This window comes from Mirounga leonina, unplaced genomic scaffold (genome assembly GCF_011800145.1).
Source record: "Mirounga leonina isolate KUSES-001 unplaced genomic scaffold, KU_Mleo_1.0 Mir_165, whole genome shotgun sequence".
NCBI lineage: Eukaryota > Metazoa > Chordata > Mammalia > Carnivora > Phocidae > Mirounga > Mirounga leonina.
The window spans coordinates 800,816-820,931 of NW_023270415.1; the positions used below are offsets into that span (position 1 = coordinate 800,816).

The 20,116-nt window shown below is 36.5% G+C and overlaps 1 protein-coding gene across 5 annotated transcripts in view; it reads right to left on the bottom strand.

Annotated features, from left to right (window-relative positions):
* PRKDC (protein kinase, DNA-activated, catalytic subunit) overlaps positions 1 to 20,116 on the bottom strand; it is a 243,275-nt gene that overhangs the window by 48,964 nt on the left and 174,195 nt on the right. For all 5 annotated transcript variants that reach the window (XM_035011118.1, XM_035011120.1, XM_035011117.1 and 2 more), the window contains 6 exons: positions 11,695 to 11,900; positions 9,559 to 9,697; positions 8,495 to 8,683; positions 7,378 to 7,602; positions 5,495 to 5,603; positions 3,786 to 3,897 (listed from right to left, as the gene is read on the bottom strand). In XM_035011118.1, coding sequence (XP_034867009.1) covers positions 3,786 to 3,897; positions 5,495 to 5,603; positions 7,378 to 7,602; positions 8,495 to 8,683; positions 9,559 to 9,697; positions 11,695 to 11,900 — 980 coding nt within the window. The remainder of the gene's footprint in view (positions 1 to 3,785; positions 3,898 to 5,494; positions 5,604 to 7,377; positions 7,603 to 8,494; positions 8,684 to 9,558; positions 9,698 to 11,694; positions 11,901 to 20,116) is intronic.

Consider the following 20,116-nt stretch of genomic DNA (forward strand, 5'->3'; position numbering starts at 1 on the left):
GGATACTAAAGATGTGGTATGTATACAATGGAATATTACTCAGTCATAAAAAGGAATTAAATCTTGCCATTTGTAATAAAATGGATGTACCTAGAGAGTATAATGCTAAGTGAAATAAGTCAGAGAAAGACAAATACTATATGATTTCATTCATATCTAGAATTTAAGAAACAAATGAACAAACAAAAAAACCAGACAAACAAAAAACAGACTCTTAACTACAGAGAACATACTGGGGGTTGCCAGAGTGGAGATGGGTGGGGCGTGGGTGAAATAGATAAAGGGAATTAAGAGTACGCTTAAAATGAAAAGAAAAATTTTTTTTAAAGAAACCTAAATAAACCTAATTAGAAAGACATATATTCATGAACTGGAGAACTCTATATTGCTAAGATGGCAATTCCCAAACTTGATCTAGTCAACAAAATCCCAAAATGTCAGTGCTTTTGTTTTTGGTAGAAATTGACAAGCAGTTTTCTAAAATGTATAAATAAATATAAATAACCTAAAACAAAGTAATTTTCATAAAGAAAAAGAAAGCTGGAGTACTCACCTATGTGATTCAAGACATAAAGCAACAGTAATGAAGAGAGTTTGATATATGAAAAAAAATGTATATATAAACAAGTAATAGAATAGAGTATTCAAAAACAGACCCACACACATATGGTCATTGATTTTCAAAAAAGCTGTTGAGGCAATTCAATTATGAAAAGACTTTTGAACAATGGGACTAGACAACTAGATAGCCATATGAAAAAGCTATATGAACATAACACCATCTACAAATATAATCTTTGGATCATAGACCTAAATGTAAGAACTAAAACTATAACATTTCTAGAAAAAACATGGAATAATTTTGCAAGATGTGCCTGTAATATCAGTTTGAAGGGGCTCCTGCTGGCCAAATCTGAGACAATTTGAACATGATATAAATAAGAACATTAATGGATTATATTCCATTAAATAAAACTGGAATCCATGATTCTATATTGGTAACTAAAATTTAAGTAAGTGAATAAATAAATAGAGAAGAGAAGGCTCTTCCTTACACTAAGATGTAGACTGATAAACACGGAACAAGTGGTGGATTTAGAAAATCATCACCTTGCAACTATCATTGTCAAGATTGGCTTTGGCTAACAGTCATGCACAGATGCAAAATATAAAGGATTAAGTCTTATGAGAAGCAGGATATATGCATGTTTCAAACAATCTCTCACATTGCTGAATGTGAGAAAAAAACTAGGCATTAAAACAACAACAAATCCCAAGCATTACACACTGGAGAGACCAGACAATATTTTTTCTGAGTTGTGCTTTTTTATTTTCTTATGTATGTATTTAAGGTTTTAATTTTAATTCCAGTTGGTTAACAATCTTACAGTAAAGATGTATAATATAGTGATTCAACACTTACATACATATATCATCCAGTGCTCATCATAAGTGCACTCCTTAATCCCCATCACCTATTTAACCCTTCCCCCCACCCGCCTCCCCTCTGGTAACCATCAATTTGTTCTCTGTAGTTGAGTTTGTTTCTTGGCTTGCCTATTTCCCTTTGCTTGTTTGTTTTGTTTCTTAAATTTCACATACGAGTGAAATAAATATGGTATTTCTCTTTCTTTGAATGACTCATTTTGCTTAATATAATACTCTCTAGCTCCATCCATGTTAATGCAAATGGCAAGATTTTGTTCCTTTTTATGTCTGAGTAATATTCCATTGTGTGTGTGTGTGTGTGTGTGTGTATACACACACACTACATCTTCTTTATTTGTCAGTGGATGGACACTTGGGCTGTTTCATACTTTGGCTATTGCAGATAATGCTGCTATAAATATTCGGGTGCACATATACCTCTAAGTTATTATTTTTGTATCCTTTGGGTAAATACCTAGTAGTGCAATTGCTAGACTGCATAGTACTTCTATTTTTAACTTTTTGAGGAACCTTCTTACTGTTTTCCACAGTGGCTGCACCAGTTTGTATTTCCACCAACAGTGCAAGAGAGTTCCCCTTTCCCTCTATCCTTGCCAACACCTGTTATTTCTTATATTGTTGATTTAGCCATTTTGACAGGTATGAGGTGATATCTTATTGTAGTTTTGATCTGTATTTCCCTGATGATGAGTGATGTCAAACATCTTTCCATGTGAGAGACCAGACAATATTTTAACCAGGCAATAAAAATTACTATCTCCAGTAAAAAGCACGTGGACACTCTGTGCTTCCAGATGTGATACCCTGAGAATAATACTTTAGTTAAGTAATATTTTAACTAGGGATGTATCACCTGAATACAAATGTGAGACTACACAGACAAACCCAAATTGACGAACATTCTTCTAAAGTGTCAATGTCATGAAAGATGGCTGAGGAAATGTTTCAGATTAAGAGGCCAGAAAGACATATTGATTAAATGCAGTATGAGATTCTGGACGGGATTCTGTCTTAGAAGGGGATAAAATGCTTCAAAGAACATTAATGGGACTATTGACAAAACGGAAATTGGGGCTGTAGATTAAAAATGAAAACAGTGAAGTTATTATTGTACTGAGGTTATATGAGAGAATACTTTTTCTTAGGAAATTTTGTTCCTTTTGTTCCTAGGAAATGTACACTGATGAAGAGATAAAGAGACATATATATGCAACTTAAATTCAAATGGTTCAGAATATGTATGCGTGGGGAGAAAAAAAAAGCTAATGTGGCAACATGTTAAAAATGTTTAAAAACAGTGAATCTGAGTAAAAGATACAGAAGGGAGTTCTAACTTTTCTTATAACTTTTCTATAGATAAGAAGTTATCTCAAAATAAATAGTAAAAAAAAAAAAAAACAAAAAATAAAAACTATAAAAAGTAAAAAACAAAAACAAACCAAAAAAACCCACAAAAAACACTATGGCAGCAGAGGAAATAGGATATAAAGGCAAGGGGTGCCTGCGTGGTGCAGTTGGTTAGGTGTCCGACTCAGGTCGTGATCTCAAGGTCATGAGATCAAGCCCTACATTGGGCTCCGAGCTCAGTGTGAGTCTGCTTCAGATTCTCTCTTCCTCTCCCTCTGCCCCTCCCGCTTATGCTTTCTCTCTCTCTCTCTCAAATACATACATAAATAAATAAATCTTAAAAAAAAGGATATAATGGCAAGAACACCAAACATAGCGTCACAGTCCTTGAGTCCTAGTTACTGTGTATATTTGCATAAAATAGTTCACAACATCTCTGATTCTGCTGCCTTGTCTCTGAAATATATCTGCCTCATGGATTATCCAGGGTTGTCACAGGGCAAGGAAAAACTGAGCATATGAAATGATCTCAAGCCTGGTAAAGTGATACATACAGTTATGTAAGAGAGTCAGGAGTGTCAAAAATCCAATTTATAATAGAATAAAAAAATCACTGAGCAGTGTTTTCTTTGCTGCCATTTCACTAGCTAACATTCAGCCCTGAGACAGAAGCAGATGGACCACTGCCCCCACTGCTCGCCTGCCTTCTCTCACTGCCAGAAGGATGTTCATAACCAACCTCCCAGCACATGACAAATTCAATGTTAGTGGGCTGCAATCTCCTCACAGGGGACAAGCTGGGACAAAAGACACACTGCTGAAATGGAGAGTCTTCTGAGAACTAAGAACTTACATGGGAAATCAGCAAGATGAGAGCTATCTACACTAGACTCAAATCTCACATTTTCCTAAACCATAGTTTTGGAGAAAAGTCTTTCTGGCAATTTCAGAAAAAAATCCATATTCAGATGAAAAAGCTCACATCTTACCGATTTGTGATGATGTCATCCCAGATGTTCATTGGGTCCATTTTAGCATCTGGGTATCTGTTTGTCCAGGTTTTTAGAAGTCTTTTAAGGGGAGCTTGAGATGATAAACTACCTAAAAATATTAGAAGATGACTATATCCACAGCTCAATGACAAGACCAATTTACAAAGTTGGGCTGCCATTAGTAAATAGAAACTTAATTCAAATTTCTTGACCAAATTAAAAACTTTTGTTTTGTCTTTCACAACAGGAACAAAAAGATACCGCAGTAAATCTAATACATTTTGACAATCAAAACTCAATTTCTTAAGGACACAGAGGTAAGACTGGGGAAATAAACATACAATTTTTAAATTTAGCATAGGTTCACAGTCCTTCATCCACAATTCCAAAATCTAAAAAAGCACTGAAACTTGAAAAGTTTCATAGGGTTGCAGCCAATTTTCTTGTCGGCAAAATCTGGTCTGAATCAGCATAGGGCTACTTATAGTCTTGGTTTATGCCATTTATGTGAATATTCACCTCTTAAGCTGGAGGGACATCACTGTTGAATGATGGAATACTGCCCCAGACCCTGGTATGTGCACAAGGTTACATCATAATAATTAATAAACAAAGCAATCTGGCCTTAAGAGATTCATGATAACTCTCAAAAATTTAAATCTCACATTACTAATGTTTAAGGCTTTAGTTTTCTCTCTTTCTATTGGTGGGAAAGCAGTGGTTAAGAACACAAGCTTAAATCGGACAGTCCTGGGTTCAAGATCAGAATCTTTTGCACACTAGGTTAGGCAAGTTATTTAACCTATGTTTCTATAAAATGAGATGAAAAAAATCTAAATCCTGTAAGGCTTTCATAAAAACTATGTAATATAGAAAAAAGAGATTAACTTAAGTCCTGGAAAGTAGAAAACACTTAATGAGTGATCATTAACTATGTCATTAACAATATGTACTTGAAAAAGAATTCTCCAAATTTAAAGCAGAGTATGATTAGCTATAGATATATAGGAATACCAGTTTTTATTAGTACTCTGAGAGAGTCTTTCATTTTTATTTTTAATTATTCAGCAAACAAGCTGAAATTCCAATTTATAACTAAGATATATACCTGATGCAAAGATGTACTCTTTCCCTTTGACTCTGGGTGGCCTCCCATAGGTGCCGGGATAAAATCTACTTGCTGGCAGCAGAAAGACCTTCAGGGTCTGCACACTGCCACCAGCAGCTTCACCTCCCCTCAGGCCAGGGCATGTGGCACCCAGTCATTGAACTTCCAGCCCATCTGGACACTGCAGGCTTTCTATAAGACAGACCTTCTGCGAGTCTTTTACACACTCAACTCAGGCACTTCCTCCAGGAACCTCCTGCACCCTTCAGTCCAGGGCATATTCTGTTATCTGTATTTGACATGGGACTTCCCTGCCTCAGTAGGATCACACTGTGTGGGGATTACCCCACTCTTTTGAAAGCTTTTTCAAGCTAGGCAATATGTTTTATTTGGCTTTGCATCCCCAGTGTCTAGAATAGTGCTTGACCATTTTAAACATTTATTTCAATGATGTCAAAATATATATTTGTAGAATGAACTCAAGGTATTTTCTAACCCATATGTTAAGAAACATGTACTTTCACTAAGTAAAAAAAAAAATCATACCAAAATTTTTCCATAATTATAAAAGAAAAAATGGCAGGTTAAAAAAAATTACCTTGTCTGCTTATAAAACTGATGAACTCCTGAATTTCTATTATAGTTTGTACAGACTGCAATTTGGTGAGTCTACTTCTGTGTAAGAGGACATCAATACTTGAGTAATTCTAGAAAAAAGATATTTAACATTGTTTATAAATCAATTTACTACTTTAAATTTTAATACAGTTCCCTAAAACATAAAATATCACGACTACCCTACATCAATTACAAAATGTGTCTCAGAGTAGTTAATAGTTAACTCACAGAAATAATTAACAAATGGTTTAAGTTTTTAAAAATAATTTAGGTTTTTAATCACATTTTGGTTCAAAGAAGTCAATAAAATCAATATAATTAGGCATTGTTGCCTCTATTCACCACCAATTTTTAAAAATCACTATGTCCTATAATATAAAACTGCCAACAACAGAAGTCAATTACTTCTTCGATAAACTTCCCCTTGAATGTACTAAACAAATTCAAAATTTTGGGTGCCTGGTTGGCTCAGTTGGTTGAGTGACCAACTCTTGATCTTGGCTCAGATCTTGATTTCACTGTCGTGAGTTCAAGCCCCACAATGGCTCCAAACTGGCCATGGAGCCTACTTAAAAAATAAAATTACACCAGTTAGAATGACAAAAATTGACAAGGCAAGAAACAACAATGTTGGAGAGGTTGTGGAGAAAGGGGAACCCTCTTACACTGTTGGTGGGAATGCAGGTTGGTACAGACACTTTGGAAAACAGTGTGGGGGGGCCTCAAAAAATTAAAAATAGAGCTACCCTATGACCCAGCAATTGTACTCCTGGGTATTTACCCCAAAGACACAGATGTAGTGAAAAGAAGGGCCATATGCACCCCAATGTTCATAGCAGCAATGTCCACAATAGCCAAACTGTGGAAAGAGCCGAGATGTCCTTCAACAGATGAATGGATAAAGAAGATGTGGTCCATATATATAATGGAATATTACTCAGCCATCAGAAAGGATGAATACCCAACTTTTACATCAACATGGATGGGACTGGAGGAGATTATGCTAAGTGAAATAAGTCAAGCAGAGAAAGTCAATTATCATATGGTTTCACTTATTTGTGGAACATAAGGAATAGCATGGAGGACATTAGAAGAAGGAAGGGAAAAATGAAGGGGGTGGAATCGGAGGGAGAGATGAACCATGAGAGACTATGGACTCTGAGAAACAAACAGGGTTTTAGAGGGGAAGGAAGGGGGTTGGGTTAGCCTGGTGATGGGTATTAAGGAGGGCATGTACTGCACGGAGCACTGGGTGTTATACACAAACAATGAATCATGGAACACTACATCAAAAACTAATGATGAAATGTATGGTGACTAACATAATAAAAAAATAAATAAAACAAACAATCAATAAATACAAAATAAAGACAATGAGTGGGTATGCTTTTCTGATCAATACAAGCCAATGATAAATGTTAACAGGTTCTATAAAGACACTGACTTTAAAAACATCAAAGATTCTCATAAAAGCAAAAAAGAAAGAAGGCACAATGGTAAAAAACGAACAGGGAAAATTAGTTCATGTTCTTCACAAAGCAATCAAACTTTCATTCAGCCAATCTAGATGAAAAGTCTACTCCCAAGTGTTCTTTAACAGTGTGAGAAAGATAAAAACCTAAGGAAAAACAAAAAAAATGGAACTTTTTAAAACAGAAAAAAAAAAGGATTAAAAATGCATTAAAACAAAGGACAGAGTGAAGAGATTTTAGAAGAAACCGGAAGAACAGAAAAGAAGGAAATGGGTGGTATCAAATAGTAAATGAAAATTTTTGCTTGCTGATTTTTTTTTTATTCAAGAGTTTACTGACTTTTAAAAGTATCATAGAAATGGTACATTTCAGACTGGTGCATCTGCATTACCTGTATGAAAATCTGAATGCAATTTTCAATATAATATTTGGCTCTGTCAACATCATCTTGTAAGATGTAAAGAAGACTCAGTTCTTGACTATAATGCAGCTCTATAAGAGCCTTCTGAAGCTCTTTGTTCACAGCTTCATCAATAAATGTCAGCAAGGACTGGTCAGCCTCCCCTTGAAGCAGTAACTTCAGCTTGCTGCGGATCATGTAAGGTAGATAGGTCTCCTAAGGAACAGAAGACTCTACTTTTAACTTTAGAAAGCCATATGAATATGCCTAATTATTTTATAATATCTTTCGGTATAATTTTTTAGGTCAAGATTTAGAGCTACTGTGATGATGTCTGATGTTTCAAACCTAAAACTACAATTTTTAAAACACGTTCACTTAAAATTATTCATTTTGTAACCACAAAATACATGGGAATATGTTCTATAGACGATGAGAACCACTTTTAGCTGAAAGATCATTGGGTGTTACATACAAGTGAGGAATTTACAACCACAGCCAAGACAGCTGTATTGTGGGAACCAGGTGAGCCGCTTCCCTCCAAGAGTCTGGGTGATCCCATGGGAGGGGAACCATCCCACTCCAGGGGTCAGGGCTATCCCATGCATAGCCTGTGACTCAAGGCAGAGACACCATGAAATTTTCTTCCACGAAGTCATAGCATGGATGTTAATATTTATTTTTAAATGCATCCCATTTATTTGGAAAGGATCAGCCAAAAGTGGTAAGAGATTTAAACAATATTATGGAGTTCATGGGGAGAGTTGGGCTATACAAATATCCTAATACTTCACAAGTACTACTTTGTTTTTTAGAAGTTTTAAACAACTTCATTAATTAGAAAACAGCTTACCATCTAAAATATTTATCTTAGTGACCTGAAAAGTAATTCTACTGGGGATGCCGAGTGGTGCAGTCACTTAAGCATCTGACTCTTAGTTTTAGCTCAGGTCATGGTCTCGGGGTCATGTGATCAAGCCCTGAGTTGGGCTCCACACTGGGTGCAGAGTCTGCTTCAGATTCTCTCTCCTTCTCCCTCTGCCCCTTCTGCTCGTGCTCTTTCTCTAAAATCAATAAAAAAATCTTAAAAAAAAATAATTCTACCCACCTGATAAAATGGTTCACTCCACATTTTATTTAGATCTGGAGGGTTTTCATTATCAACGCTGACTATAGAACAGTATGCCAATGATTTCCACTCAGCAAGCTGGTTATAACAGTCGAGGGATGCAAGTTCCCAAAAATCCTTCTCAGCTTCTGTAGGCTCACCATCCACCCACTCTTGTTTATTGAGAGCCTCATGAAGAAAAGTTCATAAATTTATTTTACAAAGTTGGAAAGAATATAAATGAAAACACTGCATTATAGGTAGTGTTAACATTCATGCTAAGGATAATCATTTTCAGATTTATGACAAGGGGAGAGAAAAAGGAAAATAGAGTAACACTGAATGGAAGAAAATAAACCAAAACAAATTTATGGGAACAAATGAACATAAAAACCAAGAGGAAACTATTTCTCTGAGAAACTTACAAATGAAGCCAATTAACTAAAGATTCTGTCTGAATGACCCAAAATTTGATTTAAATCAATACTGTGGGTTATTTACCATTTAAAAAGTTCTTAGATTGAAAATTAGAAAATAGAACATTTACTGAAAATTGCAGATGACTTTACAACCTGGACTGCTCATTCAAGAATCTCACAGATCACAGACTCTGAATTTTAACTACTTGTTAGACATCTATACCTGGATAGCCACTGGCAACTCAAAACACAAAATGTACAAAATTGACCTTATAGTCACCTTCCCAAAACCAATTCTTATCTACCTCTTCATAAAGTTTTTATTTACTGAAGGAAAACAATCTACCCAAATAGAATTATATAGTAACAGCAGATACTGAAATAACATCTTATAGTTTTATAGTATTTGGTATGAAATGCTTTCTCTTTTATTCAGTGATGTTTTCTTAAAGAGAGTAAGAGATAAAGCAATAATTATTTCACATTTGGTTATTATAAAACTATTCCCGGATATTAATTTTTGTGTAAAAACTAAGGAATAAAGTTTAAACATTATGAAGCTCTGAATTCTAAAGCTAAAAGTTTTTCCATTCAGAAAACTAACGTGTTTAAGCAACTGACATATTTGCTAGAGATCAATTTTACCTCATTATACTGCTTAGCAGCTTCAGAATAATCACTTCTTGCTTCTGCTAATATCGCACTCTGAGTGACTTGCTTTGTTCCTATCTCACTGCTAAAAATACCACGGAGGACATCATATTCTCCAATTGACCTATACAGTCTAAAAAAACAAACAAACAAAAATCCAAATCAATGAATATGCAAATATTTTTAAAGTGTTTATTCTAACAAAATGATATTAAATCAAGAGGCCACATTATGTTAGCCAAAAAGGATATGTTATTTTTGTTTTATAAAAATATAAAATCTTAGGCATTGTGAAGTTACTATTAGGTTTTGCTACTTTAGCCATACAGGAGACAGAGATTATTCTAAAGTACATTTAGAGTGAAATCTGAAAATATCATAAATTTACAATGGATAAATTGCCTCATTACAATAAGATTATTGTGTTAATCCATTATAGTAACATTGCACATTTCAGTGGGTGACCTATCTGAAATCCTGTCAATACCTAAAATTTGGAATGTAATCAAGAAAAGAGATCAGTGTCATATCCACCTTGCACTGGCCCCATGTTCCTGGGATGATACACACTATAATATGGTCAAAATGATGACCATGACATCATGAACAGGCAAAAATTACGTTCTTAGTACTCTGTTTCAAAGGAATGCAAAATATATATATATATTTTTAAAGATTTTATTTATTTGAGAGCGAGAGACACAGTGAGAGAGAGAACACAAGCAGGGGGAGTGGGAGAGGGAGAAGCAGGCCTCCCGCTGAGCAGGGTGCCTGACGCGGGGCTCGATCCCAGGACCCCGGGATCATGACCTGAGCCGAAGGCAGACGCCTAACGACTGCACCATCCAGGCGCCCCAGGAATGCAAAATATTATATACACAAAAGTATAAGGAAGTACTTCTTTTAAAGATTTATTTATTTTAGAGAGAGAGAAAGAGAGCAGAGGGAGAGAAAGAATCCCAAGCAGACTCCCCACTGAGTGTGGAGCCCAAAGCGGAGCTTGATCTCATGACCCTAAGATCAGGACCTGAACCGAAACCAAGAGTTGGATATTCAACTGACTGAGCCACCCAGGTGCCCAAAAGTATGAGGAAGTATTAAATAAAGTTAGAAACAAATGTTTAAAGTTTAGGCCCTTAAAAGTTGTGTACTTCATTTACCCAGTAAATACACATTAGATGAGTTTCTCATTCCCAGAAAATATTAAATATACAGTGTTACTGACCGTTCACTTACACATCTGAAACAACAGGATAAAAATGGTTACTAGGTAGAATCAGTACTAGCCAAGATGCACCTTCTGAACTGCCCTGGTATTTATCTTGCCTCTCAAGAAACTCACCACTTTCCATTTCACCTATGGTTAGTTATGCATGTAAGCACATACATTTCCTACTGGATGGCTAGTTTTGTTAGTCTAGGAGACATGTCTAATTCTTCTCAGCACCTGATACAATGTATTGCTCACATATAGTGCTCAATTAAGATATGAATGATTCTAAAACAGCGAATAGTGTAAAGATTCCCCACCCTTACCTTTACTCTTTTTTCCTAAAACCTGAAGATCTAAAAATCAGCACTATAAAATAGAAGTTCAAATTTAATTTCAACCTAACATTGTTCTCAGAGTTAGGCACTGGCTTTCTTATGATAAAACCACAAGTAAGGAAAAAGACCAGACATAATGCAAAACGGCATAATGACAAAATGGAACTTGTTTTTCCCAAATAAACAAAGTAATTGGATTAAATTGTTTCTAAAAGTTTGAGTCCTGCTAAAAATAATGGATTATCCTCTATTCAGTTTAGTAAATCAGTAAAAACATATAAAACTGTAAATTATGGCCACACTTTACAGGAAACTAAACTTGGTAAATAACACCGAGTCCAAAAAGATTGTATACTGAGAGAACAGGTTTAACTGATGTTCTCTTTCCTGAAGCAAGACATTCCTTGTGTGACAGCTATTCTTGACTTATGGAATGGTACTTCGCCAGAGAGATTTTTCAAAAAATTTCACAGAAGTGTTACTATCAACTTTATTTGCTCATTTTCTACCAGAGTGAAGTTTTTTCTGTATTGCTTCAGTCAAATTCACTGTTCTCCCAACAGTCTGGATCACAGAGCTTACTTAGCAAGTTCCATCCATCTGACGACATCAGGAGAGAGGACAGTCCTCCCCCGAAACCTCTTGGCAGGTGGCTCTTGAGGCACCAGGTGGAGCAGGGCCTCCTCGAGAAGGCGGACGCCTACAGGCTGCTGTAGACTGGCCAGGCAGCCAGCACTGACAGAAGCTGGGTCGAGGCTCAGCAAGTCTGTGTGTTGGCAACTGATTTCCTGTGAAACCACAAACACATGCAGCTATTTTGCCTGTGGTACTTTGTATCTTCACAAGTAAATAAGTCATTTTACTAAACATTTTAGAACATTTTGATGTAAGTAGTGATATAACCAAAAATTTCTCTGTGTAATTCTATTAACAAAATTTCCTCAACATTCAGCTTGCTCAAAGGAGGAAATGACCTTTTATTTTTACACTTCCAATTCAGAGGTTAATTTAAAGCAAGAAAACCACTAGCAAAACATAAAAAATTTTGTATATATAATTTATATATCCAAACAACAATTGTAGTTCCCAGGAATATTTAGACTGAATAGGTGAGAAAAGCAGCTGAAACACAGATTTTATATCCAATCACCAAGTAGTAGGTATACTTATCTCTGTTACACTATTTAGCATCGTTTTTCCCATCTCCTTCCACCTAGGGGCTAACTTATTCACAATAATATTGAATTAGAGGATTTCAGGAATTTTTATATGACCTTACTTTGTAACTCTCAATTTGAGAGTCCTATATACACCAATAAAAATAAGCTACAAATCAATATACAGAACATTATAAATAGTACGGCAGCATTTTCATTAAAACAAACCCGCATGTGTGCACATAATTCTTGTGTGTATGTCTATGCATACACATATAGGCAGGTATCTGGAAAGACAGTAAAGACAGTCCCGCCTAAGCCACAAACATGACACTTTCCTCGCAGCTGTGCCATACAAGGACCACGTGCTAAGTCTGACCAAGGCAACTTAAGTTCTACATTAGAGGACTTGAAAAAATGCAGATTCTCCAAAGCAAGCTAGCAAACAAAAATGTCACTCTTAGAAGGAACTAGTGGTAGAGGAAAGAAAATCCAAATAAAATTCTGTTTCAGTTAATAACACAGCAAAGTCTTGGTCTTAGCTGAGCTGTCAGATTTTGAGATATCATCATTCTAATTTAGAGAGTGAAATCCTGAATTACATAAGACTATTTTAAAATAAATATATTTTGGGGGGCTGTTGGGTAGCTCAGTTGGTTGAGCATCTGACTCTTGGTTTCAGCTCAGATCATGATCTCAGGGTCACGAGATCGAGCCCCACGTTGGGTTCCCTGCTCAGCAGAGTCTGCTGGAGAGATTCTCTCTCTCTCCTTTTCCCTCCCCCTTTGTCCCTCTCCCTGCTAGTGCACGGGCACACATGTGCACACGCAATCACTCTCACTCTCTCAAATAAATAAAATCTTTAAAATAAATATACTTTTAATTTTCAAGGAATCAACTCATTCTATATTTACTGAATGCCTTCTATGTTCCAGATGTTGTAGTAAACAATGCTGTCCCTGACTGCATGTAGCTTAAGATTTATTCCCATTTGCAACAGAAGTCTTTTCTGAAAGTTTTAAATAAGTAAACAACTATTACTGGTGTATCATTCCTTTATACGTAAATGCACCCTCATAATTTAAATGAGTTCTGTAAGTCTATTTTCAAGAAGACTGACTATTCTGTATAATCTCGTCGACAGTATCATTTTACTTTATAAAGAATGATTGGCTAAGCAAGAAATCTTCAGCTGGTTTCACTTTTCATAAATTCCAAAACAGAATAAAGTAATGAAGTCTAATTTTCAAAAGTTGACGATCTACTGGAATAACAATGATCTTTGTTTGGACCCTTACCTCACACCTATTAGGTGAAGGCAAGATACATTTCTTCATTTCAAATATTCCATAGTTCTTAAATAGAAATGCACACATACAATATCCTCAATAAGTGCTTTGTAAAGAAAATCCAAATTTTTATAAAGGTCAAACAAGCAATGGACAGCATATATGTAGGACACCAAATTAGTATATGTTTGCCAGTCACTGACTGTGTCATGGAAAAATGGCTAAATGGATTTCTCTTCCAGTCTGAGGGATATAGTGAGGATAGTCTGACAAATACAGGATATACAGCAGACAAGAAACTCATTCTGGGATGTCATGGTTGGGCAGTGGCATCTCAAAGAGAGTGCTCGTTAGAATAAGAACTCACGTGAACGCTATGCCAAATGTACTAAGATGCCATGGAGAGAGGAAAAAAATCATACTTTCACATATGAACCACAAACAGAAAGTCATAACAGCAAATGCTGCAAATTGCAGGCACTGACTTACATTCATGCTGCTTTTTCCATACGCAATGCCAAGTAACAAGCTCCAGAGTGAGAAGTCATTTATTTACTTAATGACAGTTAATGACTCTCTCAAACAACAATGGAAAAAGCTAGCTTTTTAAAATATTAATAGCTTCATGCTACATAGGAAAGAACAAAACAGGAAAACCTAGTATTTCATCTCAGGGAATTATTATACAATTAGTTTGCAAACCAAAGCTACTGACAAATAATATTAAAGAATATATACTTTAATTTATTCCAGGGAGGTTACTAGTTACAAAATTACTAAAATGGGCTTTGGGGGTTGGAGTTAAGATGGTGGAGCAGTAGGGGGACCCTGACCTTGCCATGTCCTTCAAATACAGCTAGATCAACATTCAAGTATTTTGGGACTATCAGAGGATTAAGAAAACAATCTGCACAGTTGGGAGCAATAGAATGGGGCAGATATAAGGTTCAGAGCCCTGGACTGGGGGAGAGGAAAGCCACAAGGCCACAAAGGGGACAGAACCCATTTCTCAGAGCTACGTCAGGAAGAGGGAGAAAGTGGGAAACAGCCCGGTGGGTAGGAACCACACAATAAGCCACAGTGAGGAGATCCCCTGGGTTGCACAGGGAGAGATCACACCCATTCCAGAGGGCATTTGGAAGAGGTATTTTGCCTCTCCAAGGACCAAAGTTCAGTTGGAACCATTGAGCAGTGCTCAAACAGCAGGGTCACAGGTACATAGAGAGGGCAGAAAACCTCTAAACAACTTTTTGCTGTGAGCCACAACAGGCTTAAACCTCTGTGTGCACTCTGCGTAGCTGCTTTTCTGTAGCTGAACTGAGCAGAAAGCAGAGACTGGAGCACACTGCAATTAACCTGGCCGTAGTTTCTGTGGTCAGCCACAACAGATTCAAGCCTCTGCAAAGTCTTTTCTGGGACAGAGGGGAGTAGGGGACAGAGCTGAGTGCAGATTGCCTATAACCTGGTTCCAGCTTTGACAGAGACAGACATAGCCAGAGAGGGAACACAAGCAGGGGGAGTTGGAGAGGGAGAAGCAGGCTTCCTGCCAAGCAGGGAGCCCAATGCGGGGCTTGATCCAAGGACCCTGGGATCATGACCTGAGCTGAAGGCAGATGCTTAATGACTAAGCTACCCAGCCACCCCTAAGCTATTTTTTCACTTTGTATTTTTCTATATCTTATTTTTTATTCTTCATCCTTTAATTATTTTTTTCCCTTTTCTCTTTTTTTGAATCAGGCTGATAATCTTTTTTTTCAGTTGTTGGTTCGACTGTTTCCTTCTCTTATTTTTTGGACCTGGCTACTTTTTTTCTCTCTTTTCTTCTTTCCCAACTCTTCTTTCCTTCCTTCTTATTTTCTAGAATCAGGCTTATAGTTTATTGTTTGTCTGTTTGTATCCACTTTTGTTCCATTTCCCTTTCTCTTGTTTTGGATCAGGCTTTGTTTTGTCTTTTTTTTCCTTCTCTTTCTTTTTTCCTTTACAAGCTTAACGACAAACAAATCAAACCACATGTACTTAAAGGTCAAAACACTCCCCACTGCAAGCAAGGAGGAACTCTGTAGAGGAAGGACCAGTAGGAAAGAGCAGCCAAAACACAACAGCAGAGTGTACACAGCATACAGCAGAAACAACTTCCTGAGGTTTCTGTTGTTATTATTGCTGTTTTTGCTGTTTTGTTTTTCTCTTTCCCCCTACTTTCCTAAATACAATGACTAGAAGGAGAAATTCACTGCAAAAGAAAGAACAGACAGTACTACTCTCTGCCAGGCATTTAATCAATATGGATATAAGTAAGATGTCGGAACTAGAAATCAAAACAATTATAAAGATACTAGCTGGGCTTGAAAAAAGCATAGAAGACACTAGAGAATCCCTTACTGTAGAAATAAAAGAACTAAAATCTAATCAGGCCAAAATTAAAAATGCTATTACTGAGATGCACTCAAACATGAAGGCTCTAACAGCTAGGATAAATGAGGCAGAAGACAGAGTCGGTAATATAGAAGATAAAATGATGGAAAATAAGGAAGCTGAGAAAAAGAGAGATAAACTACTACTGGATCATGAAGTCTCCCTTCAAAAAATCAGCAATACCATAAAGTGAAATTTTAGTAATAGAGGTCCCAGAAGATGAAGAGAGAGATGGGGAAGAAGGTTTATTTGAACGAATTATAGATCAGACCTGCCTTACTCTGGGGAAGGAAACAGACATTCAAGTCCAGGAGGCACAGAGAATCCCCCACAAAATCAATAAAAATAGGTCAATACCCTGACATAATATAGTAAAGCTTAAAATTTCAGAGATAAAGAGAAAATCCTGAAAGCAGCTCAGGACAAGAGGTCCTTAACCTACAAGAGCACATAAGGCTGGCAGGAGACCCTTCCACCTGGTAGGCCCAGAAAAGACTGCCATGGCATAATCAATGTGTTAAATGGGAAAAAATATGCAGCCAAGAATACTTGATCCTGCAGGGCTGTCATTCAGAATAGGAGAAGAGATAAAGAGTTTCCAGGAAAAACAAAAACTGAAAGAATTTGTAAACACTAAAACAGCCCTGCAAGAAATATTAAAGGAGATCCTTTGAGGGAAAAGAGAGCCCAAAAGTAACAAAGATCACAAAGGAACAGAGACAATTTATAGGAACAGTGACTTAAGTAATACATGGCAATAAATTCATATCTTTCAAGAATTATTCTGAATGTAAATGGACTAAATGCTCCAATTAAAAGACAAAGGGTATCAGATTAGATAACAAAATAAGACCCATTGATATGCTGAGACTCATTTTAGACCCAAAGATTGAAAGTGAGGGGTGAGGGGATGGAGAACATTTACCATGCTAATAGACATGAAAAGAAAGCTGGAGTAGCCATCCTTATATCACACAAACTAGTGTTTAAACCAAAGACTGTAATAAGAGATAAATAAGGGTACTACCTCCTAATAAAAGAGTCTATCCAACAAGAAGACCTAACAATTATAAATATTCATGGCCCTAACTTGGGAGCAGCCAAATATATAAGCCAATTAGTAACAAAATTAAAGAAACTCATTGATAATAATACAATAATAGTAGGGGACTTTAGCACCCCACTCATACCAATGGACAGATCATTAAGCAGATCAACAAGGAAACAACGCTTTGAATGACACCTTGGACCAGATGGACTTCACAGATATATTCAGAGCATTTCATCCTAAAGCAACAGAATACACATTCCTCTTAAGTGTACATGGAATGTTCTCCAGAATAGATGACAATACTTAGTCACAAATCAGGTCTCAACCAGTAGAAAAAGACTGAGATTATACCATGTATATTTTCAGACCACAAAGCTTTAAAACTTGAATGCAATCACAAGAGAAAATTTGGAAAGAACACAAATACATGGAGGTTAACGAGGATCCATCTAAAGAATGCATGGGTAGGGCACCTGGGTGGCTCAGATGGTTGAGCGTCTGCCTTTGGCTCGGGTCATGATCCCGAGGTCCTGGGATTGAGTCCCACATTGGGTTCCCTGCTCAGTGGGGAGCCTGCTTCTCCCTCTGCCTCTGCCTCTCTCTCTCTCCCTGTCTCTCATGAATAAATAAATAAAATCTTTAAAAAAAAAGAAAAAAGAATGAATGGGTCAACCAGGAAATTAAAGAATTTTTAAAAATACATGGAAGCATATGAAAATGAAAACATAACAGTTCAGAACCTTTAGGATGCAGCAAAGGCAGTCCTAAGAGGGAAGTATATAGCAATAAAGGCCTACCTCAAGAAACAAGAAAGGTCTCAAATACACAACCTAACCTTACACCTAAAGAACCTGGGAAAAGAACAGCAAATAAAACCTAGATCCAGCAGGAGAAGAGAAATAATAAAGATTAGAGCAGAAATCCATGATATAGGAAAAAAAAAAAAAACAACCAGTAGAACAGATCAAAAAAAGTAGGAGCTGGTTCTTTGAAAGAATTAATAAGATCGATAAACCTGTAGCCCAAATTACCAAAAAGAAAAGAGAAAGGACCCAAATCAATAAAATCATGAATGAAAGAGAAGAAATCATAACCAACACCAAAGAAATACAAACAATTGTAAGAGAATATTATGAGCAATTATATGCCAACAAATTAGGCACCCTGGAAAAAATGGATGCATTCCTAGAAACATATAAACTACCCCACTGAAACAGGAAGAAATAGAAAACCTGAACAGACCCATAACCAGCAAAGAAATTGAATCAGAAATCCAAAATTGCCCAACAACAGGAGTCCAGGGCCAGATGGCCTCCCACTGGAATTCTACCACACATTTAAGGAATTAATACCTATTCTTCTGAAGCTGTTCCAAAAAACAGAAATGGAAGGAAAACTTCCAAACTTATTCTAATGAGGCCAGCATTACCTTGATCCCAAAACCAGACAAAGACCAATATCCCTGATGAACATGGATGCAAAAATTCTCACCAAGATACTAGCTAATAGGATCCTATAGTACATCAGAAGAAATATTTACCACAACCAAGTAGGATTTATTCCTGAGCTGCAGGGGTGGTTCAACATCCACAAATCAATTCAGGTGATATACTACATTAATAAAAGAAAGGACAAGAACCATACGATCCTCTCAATTGATGCAGAAAAGCATTTGACAAAATACAGCATCCTTTCTTCATAAAACTCTCTGCCATGTAGGGTTAGAGGGAACATATCTTAATATCATAAAAGCCAAATACAAAACACCTACAGCGAATATCATTCTCAATGGGGAAAAACTGAGAGCTTTTCCTTAACGGCAGGAACACGACAGGGATGTCCTCCCTTACTACCTCATTGTTCAACATACTACTGGAAGTCCTAGACTCAGCAGTCAGAAAACAAAAAGAAATAAAGGGCATCAAATCAGCAAAGAGGAAGTCAAACTTTCACTCTTCGCAGACAACATAATACTCTGTAGAAAACCCAAAAGATTCCACCAAAAAATTGCTAGAACTGATACAGGAATTCAGCAAAGTCCCAGGATATTAAATCAATGCCCAGAAGTCAGTTGCATTTCTATACACTAACAAGGATGAAGAAGAAAGAGAAACCAGATAATCGATCCCATTTACAATTGCACCAAAAACCATAATACGAATAAACCTAACCAATGAGGTAAAGGATCTGTATCCTGAAAACTACAGAACACCTATGAGGAAATTGAGGAAGACACAAAGAAATGGAAAAACGTTCCACGTTCATGAATAGGAAGAACAAATATTGTTAAAATGTCTATGCTACCCAAAGTAGATTCTACACATCAATGTAATCCCTATCAAAATATCACAAATATTTTTCACAGAGCTGGAACAATCCTAAAATTTGTATGGAACAGAAAAGATCCTGAATAGCCAAAGGAATGTTGAAAAAGAAAAGCAAAGCTGGAGGCATCACAATTCCAGATTTCAAGCTATATTATAAAATTGTCATCATCAAGACAGTATGGTACTGGTATAAAAACAGACACATAGATCAATGGAACAGAATAGAGAACCCAGAAATGGAACCTCAAACTCTATGGTCCACTAATCTTTGACAAAGCGGGAAAGAATATCCAATGGAAAAAAGACAGCCCCTTCAACAAATGGTGTTGGGAAAATTGGAGAGCCACATGCAGAAGAATGAAACTCAACCACTTTCTTACACCATACACAAAAACAGACTCAGAATGGATGAAAGACCTAAATGTGAGACAGGAATCTATCAAGATCCTAGAGAACAGGCAGCAACCTTTTGACCTCGGCTGCAGCAACTTCCTGCTAGACACATCTTCAAAGGCAAGGGAAACAAAAGCAAAAATGAAATATTGGGACTTCATCAAGATAAAAAACTTTTACACAGTGAAGGATACAGTCAACAAAACTAAAGGTAAGCTACAGAATAGGAGAAGATATTTGCAAATGACATATCAGATAAAGGGCTAGTATCCAAAATATATTACTATTATTATATTATAGAGAACTTATCAAACTCAACACCCAAAAAACAAAAACTCCAGTGAAGAAATGGGCAGAAGACATGAATAAACATTT